General features: G+C 55.4%; 2 protein-coding genes across 2 annotated transcripts; both read left to right on the forward strand.

The window, feature by feature from the left end:
* Positions 1-329: 329 nt before the first annotated feature.
* LOC135988643 (C-X-C motif chemokine 13-like) lies at positions 330-1,131 on the forward strand. Its single transcript, XM_065634758.1, has 4 exons — positions 330-393; positions 614-743; positions 919-1,002; positions 1,107-1,131. The coding sequence occupies exons 1-4, from the start codon at positions 330-332 to the stop codon at positions 1,129-1,131; spliced, it is 303 nt and encodes a 100-aa protein (XP_065490830.1).
* A 684-nt stretch (positions 1,132-1,815) lies between these two features.
* On the forward strand, positions 1,816-3,274 carry LOC135988743 (C-X-C motif chemokine 13-like). The gene is made up of 4 exons (XM_065634906.1): positions 1,816-1,876; positions 2,343-2,478; positions 2,980-3,063; positions 3,169-3,274. Exons 1-4 carry the CDS (start codon positions 1,816-1,818, stop codon positions 3,272-3,274), a joined length of 387 nt encoding a protein of 128 aa, XP_065490978.1.
* The last annotated feature ends 4,428 nt before the right edge of the window (positions 3,275-7,702 follow it).

Here is a 7,702-nt window from a genome sequence, read left to right on the forward strand (position 1 = left end):
AGGAATGAGTAATAGCTGATCATGAAAAAAAAAAAAAAAAGGAGAAAAACACCCCAAGAAAACCTCCAGGCAGGCAAGAAGAAGAGTTGGGGGGAATTGACGATATCTTTGCAAGACCCGGCTTCGTAGGAAGGGGAAAACGGAGCCGATTTCAGGAAGCCAAGCCCGGAGCTGCTTTTTATCGGCAGCGTTGCAAGTTCAGCCAGCAGCGTCAGCAGGGAACGGCGATGGGCAAAACCCACCCCGACCCCGGCGCCCTCCCGCCCGCCGCTTCACTTCTGCTATCGTGCGGCTCAAATAGGGGGACGCGCGGGGCGCGAGGGGCTGGCATGGCTGCGCGGGCCGCCCTGCTCCTGGGGGTGCTGCTGGCCGCGCGCCCCCCCGGGGACGCAGGTGGGGTCCCCGCGCTGGGGCTGCGGGGTGCTGGGCACGGGAGGGGCGGAGGTATTTCGGAGGTGGCATCTTTGGGGGGCTTGAACATCACCGGGGCTCTTCGGCAAGCGGGCGCGTGGGTCCCAGCAGGAGTTGCGTTGCCTGGGGAGGTTTTGGGGGTGGTGGTGGGGGGGGGTTTTTGGGTGGTGTGTGATCCGCGGCCGTGTGCCCCCCCCAGCAGCTCTCCTGGAAGCCAACGGCAACCTGAGCTGCCGCTGCGCCAAGACCACCCGCGCCTTCATCCCCCCGCGGAGGTACAGCAGCGTGGAGGTGCGGCCGGTGGGGAGCAGCTGCCGGCGCCCCGAGGTCGTGTAAGTGGCTCCTGGGGAGGGCGACAAGCCCCCTGCCCCGCACCGCCCTCCCCGAGTTGTTAATTATTTCGGTTTTGTGCTCTTTGTGGGAAGCAGCAGGGGCCTCAGACGCTGGAGCCCCTGCTTTGGAGGAGGGGGGTGTGCGAGTGTGCTGAAACCACACGTGTTTTTTCAGGATTAAGCTAAAAAGCCTCGAGAGGGTCTGCGTGGATCCTGACACCCCCTGGGTGAAAAAACTCCTGCAGGACCTCCCAAACCTGTAAGCCTTGTTCCACCTGCAGCAAAAGGGGCTCCCGGGGGGGACGTGGGGCATCCCCCGGGGACCAGACTTCACACGTTTCTCCTTCCTTCTGCTTTTGGCAGGAGGAAGAAAGCGGCTCCCCGCTGAGGAAGCTGCTACCGATGGGACGGCCAGATGCGCCGGGCCCAAACCTGGGCTCCCCCCGCGCCGCTGTCACCTCGCCCGGGCGCGGAGGGCAGCGTGCTGCTGCGTGATGTTCTGCGCCCCCTTTTTCTTTGCGTTTTCTACACCCAAGCAGTCGTGAGCGCTGGTCCCCCGTCCCCTTCCTCCCACCATGCGCCCTGCGCTCCCCGTGCCACCAGCGAGGAGCCGGGTGTCCCTGGGGCACAACCCACGGCTCCAATAAAGGCAGCAGCTCTCGGTCGCCGCCACTCGTGTCCCTTCTCGCGCCGTGCGGGGGGTCTGGGGATGCTCAGGGGACCCAGTCCCCCGGGGCGGGGAGCAGAGCAGGGGTCACCGGCGTTTCTCCTCCAAAAACCAGGGGGCAAGCAGGACGTCAGCTGTACTTCCGTCCCTCCTGGGTCTTGCCTGGGTGAGGCGAGGGGGCAAGAGCCCCTCCTGTTGTCTCACTTGGCTTTGCGAGGCGCCTGTGATGGTTTCTGCTTGCTTTTCTCGGGGGGGCGGCGTGGGCCACGTGCGACGGGGGAAGCGACGGGGGGAAGTCGAGGTGCGGGCGGCTCCTGTCCCCCCCGCGTTTCCCAACCTGCGAAATCCCCGGCGGGGCCAGCTATAAAGTGTCCCCGCGGCGGCGGCTCGGGGCGGGCGGTGAGGATGCGGCTGCTGCCAGCGCTGGCCCTGGCCCTGCTCCTCAGCAACGCGGTGCCGGGGCGCGGTGAGTGACCTCGGGCTGTCCGTCTGTGTCCCCCACCCAAACTCCCTAGGCGCGAGCACTGGGTGCTCAGGGTGAGGCCAAGCGTGGGCTTCTCTAAGCATTTGGATTTTCCTCTTGCCTGTGAGCTGGTTGATCTCCAGGCGGTGGCTGAACCATCCCTGGAGACACGCCAGGCCAGGCCGGACGGGGCTCTGAGCGCCCTGAGCTGGCGCAGATGGCCCTGCTCGTGGCAGGGGGGCCCTGGGAAGGGCCCTGCAACTCAAACCAGTCTGTGATTCTATGATTTTAAACCGGGTGGCGAAGCTGGCTGGGGATGCTGGGAAGCTGGGGGGATTTGCCTGACGGGTTCAAGCTGCTTCGCCTCAAGATCTCGGTGAAACCTGAGCGCCTGGTGGGCGGGCGGTGGGTTTGAGTCGTAAAGGGTGGGTGAAGCTGAGCCAGCCGGGGGCGGCTGCTCTGGGCGCAGGGCTGTCCCTGGAGAGCCTGCTGACCAACATGAGGTGCAAGTGCATCAAAGCCACCGCCCGGGTCATCAGCCTGGGGCTGATCCTCGCCATCGACGTGACGCCGCCGGGCATCCACTGCCGGAGGAAGGAGATCGTGTAAGTGGAAAAGCCTGGCGAGCCATCCCTGAGGGCTGCTCGTGCGTGTACCAGTGCCGAAACACAGGGGTGTTCGTGTCTCCCCTGGAGCTCCCACGCCTTGCGCTGACTCCGGCAAGGCCCAGGCCCTGGTACAGGATCCCGCTGCTTCTTTTAATAAGAATTATTATTATAGATACAAAAATATAGGTGTGTTATACTATTATAAGAATTATTTAATATGAATTATCCCCAAGGGCTGAGGTCGAGGCACTAAAATATAGGTGTGTTATACTATTATAAGAATTATTTAATATGAATTATCCCCAAGGGCTGAGGTTGAGGCACTAAAATATAGGTGTGTTATACTATTATAAGAATTATTTAATATGAATTATCCCCAAGGGCTGAGGTTGAGGCACTAAAAGCCCCTCGTAAGGGTGTCGGGGAGCACGGTGGTGTGGGTAGAGCGGCTGTGTGGCAGAGGTTCGCACGGCGCTCAGGGGTCTCGTCGCTTGGCAGCCTCACCTTGAAGAGAAACAAGAAAGTCTGCGTGGCCCCCGAGGCCGCCTGGATCCAGCTGCTCGTGCACAAGCTGATGCAGAGGTACGTGGTGACCCGAAAACAAGCGGCGTGACCCAGCGCCCTGGCAGGACGATCCCCTCAGCCCCGCCGCTTTATGTTATTTCTTTTCTCCCCCAAAACCTGCAGGAATGCCACCAAAAAGGGAGCGGCGGGGCGGGCACGGCGGGCGGCGGAGCGGTGCTGCCTCCATCCTGCCCCAGCCCTCCCCCTGTCCGGATACAGCAATAAATAACCGGCCGCGGTTATTTATTCCCAGCGCTGACAGAATTCCTTCGTGCCGCGATAACGTGCTCGCTCTGCTCCCGGCCCTGCGTTTTTTTGGCAGGGGGCAGGAGCTTTCCGAAGTTCTCCCCCCCAAAAAACAAGGCTTTCCCCTTGGGTGCCCGGCATCGCCCTCCGATTCGGGTGCCTCTGCTGTTCCTGTGCCGTTAATAAAAGCCTGAACGTGCTTTCCCCATTGGCTGCAGCAGCTCTTTCTGTGAGGATTTGCATGAAAAATTGGGACTTTGGGGAGCGGGGAGATAGACCGGACCTGGCACCGCTGAAAGACGGGAAGAAAAAAGTCAGTTCGGGGTTTTGAGGGCACCCCTTCCCCGAGCTGCTGAACGGTTCAAAAAAGGTGGAGCTGCCGATGGGTATTTTGTCCAGGTGGTTATTGTGTCCAGGTCCCCACCGATGGGAATTTTGCTTTCTGGGTGAGTTTTTAATCGTAAAGTACAATTACAGGATGGGGCGGGGGGAGTTGCACCAAGGCCTGGTGCTTTCTCCGAAACACGAGTTCTTTCTGCGAGAGAAAAAAGGATCCTTTTGGAAAAGGAGAGGGAAGAGGGATTCGTGCTGTTTATCCTCACAGGAATGGAAAACGAGATGTAACCCCCCAAACGTCAGTGCGAGCGTGCCCGGGAGTGACACGGCAGCTCCCCCGGCCCGCCGCGCACTCCCCTCTTGTGAGGAACAGGGTCCTGCGGTCGCCAAGACAAAATGCAAGAAGTTCAACTGAAAAAACCTCCTTCGCTCCAAAAACAACCACCCCAAAATGGGGCAGAAGGGGGAGCCCGGGCTCTGGTCCAGCTGGTGAGTTGATCAATTAGGGGCATAGTTAATGTGGCACATGCAAACATGGAGAACAAAGCCAGAGTCGTGTAACATCTCACTTGTAAAGAAAGCCACCGTGGGTTGGGTTTCGTTTTTTGGTTGTGTGTGGTTTGTTGGGGTGTTTTTTTCTTTTTTTTTTTTCTTTGGAACAAAGACAAATACAGACAAACGCAAACTCGATAAATGCCGAAATGGTAGGAACTGTTTAGCAAAGAGGACGAGACCGCATACCAGGATCTCTCCAACCCTCACCGCTAAACCAAGAGACTTTGCAAGCCAAACACGCCGCACGGCTGCAGGGACGGGGAGGAAAAGCAGAGAGAGTCGTATCGCTCGGTGAGCTTTGCCATCAGCGCTGTTTAGAATACCCCAAAATACCCCCAAATTTATCAAACTCCACGCTTATTTTCAGACATACTCCAAGAAACCACACTCCTGAAGTCTGTTGTCCCCAGATACGGCAAACTGTGTTGTCTCGTAATACCCTTTATGGAGTCAACCCGCTTTTCCCAGGATGAAGGAATTCTTTGGAGGTGTCACTACTGCCATTTTTCTGGCTGGGCGATGCCCGTCCCTGCCTCAGCCCTCTGCTTTTTGCCCCTGCTCGCATTTTCCTGGAGGAGAAGCAAGCCTGTGGTCGGTGTGAGCGCCAGGAGCCGCCAGCCTGGTTTGATCTCCACCGTCCACCTGCGTGCCAGGAAAGGGTGCGCCGGGACCAGCCATCTCCCCACCGAGCTGGGAGAAGGTCCTTCCTTAGGTTTAACCCGGGCCTTAGACCTTCGTTACGGCTGCAAGAAAAATATCGAAGAAAAAGCGTTTTGCAGTCAGGACCAGAGCAATCATGGTCACGTAGGAAGCTGGGGTGGCTGGAGAGGACGACTGCTGTTTGAGATTAACCTCCCTTTTCAACCCCTGCGAGGCCGCGGATCGCACCTCGGTGACTTTTCTAGTGCAGGTTATTGATTTGGTTTGGGTAGGACTGAAAAAAATAAACCAAAACCAAAACCCCTTTCACTTCGCCCTGCTATCCCAAGTTTCAGGCAGGTTTCTGTGCTAGAAGCTGAAAATAACATCGTGGAAACGAAGCTTTCAGCTGTGTTGCTGGGTTTAAATCCGGTCTTTTGATAGTAAAGCCTAGCAGCTCCTGCTGAGCTCTGCTCAGGGCCTGGGAACCCTGCAAGCGTTTCCCCAAAAACTAACGGAGAAACTCCTAATTTCAACAAGCCCTTTGGGCTCCCAGGACCAACCGCAACCCCCAGAGAAACAAGTGATACGAACTTTCGAGGTCTCCAGCTCTTCCTGGCGATTCGGACCCAACACCCCGTGGGCTGGGTGCTGAAAGCCGGGCTGCAAAAGCCCCAGCTCGGGATTAAGCGGCAGCTGCAGATGCTCAGCACCTTCGTAAACCTGCCCTCGGGAGCTGGAGAGCGTGAATGTGGTTTGGGAGTCCCGCAGCGTTACCCCAACGCCCAAGACCACGGTACGGTTTTGAAAGCCCCGTTTGGTCAGCAGCAAGTGCTTCTGAAAAGCTGCAGATTCAAAGATTTTTGCCTCTATAGTCTATAAAACACAGAACGGTGAGGACTTGTGACTAACTAGACCTTTTCTGAGTGTTTCTGCAGGCGAAACAGGAGTGGTTTCCAACAGACGGACAAAGCTTTACCTGTAAAATGGAATATTTTCTCAACGGACGAGCAAATGAGGCCGGTGTGAAGGAAGGCTGGTCTCGGCCCCGCTGTGCCGTACCCGCAAACGGTCACGCTTCGTGCATCCAAATAAGGAAACAAAAATATTCAGCTAAATTGTACAAAATTATCTTTATATATATATATATACACGCACACAGAGAAAACCCCCAATTGAACAGATTTACCATATTGAATTTTAAAAAGTTGCGTGTAGAAGGGTGTTGGATTTTTGTTTTTTTCTCTGCTTGCTTTAGGCAGTGCTGTTGCTTCAAGGTTCACACCGGGCACCATAATTTTGAAAGCGAACCGAGACAGCCACGAGCAGCAAAGGGCTTGGAGCCTTTTTTTTTCAGGCATCAGGAAAAAAAAAACCCAATGGTTTCTCATCCATCTCTGCTCACAATTAGGGATATTTCGCTTCATATTCCTCCCTCTCCCCTTGAAAACATCCTACCGTCAGCCTTCATCTGGGCCAAAAGAAAATCGGTGCTGCCGTCTGACGATGCAGATTTTTAGGGAAAGGATCCCGTCCCGTGCACGAGGAACGCGGGAGGGGGGACCCAGGGGGAACCCGGGGGGCCGTGCGACAGGTGGGCGAGCTGAATCCGCTGAAACGCAAACAAGACTCCTTCCATTTTTTTAAATCCAAAGGTTTTGTGCAACGTCTGTTAAAATAACTTTTTTTTTTTTTTTCCAAAAACTCGCGCAGCGTGATGGGCGTTCAGAAGTGCGTTTTGCAGCAGAGAAAATCCAATGAAACACCTTCTCGCAACAGAACACTTCAACCGGTAACGCTTCAAAGGTAAGTCAAACTTAAGCGGTTCACAATATTTGCCAGGTTTGTTGTTTTTTGTTTTTTTCTCGTCCCTATCCTCTCCCACCCCGATATTACAAAAGCTTGTAGTTGGGTTTTATTTTTATTAATAAACGGGGTCCTCTGCGGTTCATATACAATTGCAGGTGAACTTGAAATTCCATTTTATACAAACATCTCAAAAAATATTGGGAGTGAAGTATGGTGGGGAGATATTGCTCAGGTTGCAAAGTTACCGTGTGGTGGGAACAGGAGGAGCGGGCTGGTCAGGGCTGGTTAGTGCTGGTCAGGACTGGTTAGTGCTGGTCAGGGCTGGTCAGGGCTGGTTAGTGCTGGTCAGGGCTGGTTAGTGCTGGTCAGGGCTGGTCAGGGCTGGTTAGTGCTGGTCAGGGCTGGTCAGTGCTGGTCAGGGCTGGTCAGGGCTGGTTAGTGCTGGTCAGGGCTGGTCAGGGCTGGTTAGTGCTGGTCAGGGCTGGTCGGGGCTGGTCGGGGCTGGTCAGGGCTGGTCAGGGCTGGTCAGTGCTGGTCAGGGCTGGTTAGTGCTGGTTAGTGCTGGTCAGGGCTGGTCAGTGCTGGTTAGTGCTGGTCAGGGCTGGTCAGTGCTGGTTAGTGCTAGCCAGGGCTGGTCAGTGCACCCCCCAGCAGAACACCCCTCCAAAAACAGACAGAAAGGTAACGGCCACAACATTTAAGTTTTTCATGCTATTCTACTTTCTTATACTGTGTCGCTTGGCGATTTGCCCAGGGCTGGGTGTCAAGGCTGAGGGATGTTAAAACAGAGACCTGCACCCAGACGAAAATCCGCCTTGTAAAAAGGGCTTTTTTTCTGTGCTGCACAAAGCAATTCGCTTCCTATGTCTCGTACACAACAGATGACACCTCCGTTTTTAGGCACTTATTTTAAAAGGGAGTTTTCATTTTGTCGAACTGATTTTTGTGTCGTGTCCCACAGCGCCCCGGCCCCCAACGAGAGTCAGGGAACAGTTTCTACTCTAAGCCCAATTAATATTTTTTTTCCCCATATGGATAATTTCCTATGCATAAAACGACAAAGGAAATGTTT

The sequence above is a fragment of the Caloenas nicobarica genome, chromosome 4 (assembly GCF_036013445.1).
Source record: "Caloenas nicobarica isolate bCalNic1 chromosome 4, bCalNic1.hap1, whole genome shotgun sequence".
NCBI lineage: Eukaryota > Metazoa > Chordata > Aves > Columbiformes > Columbidae > Caloenas > Caloenas nicobarica.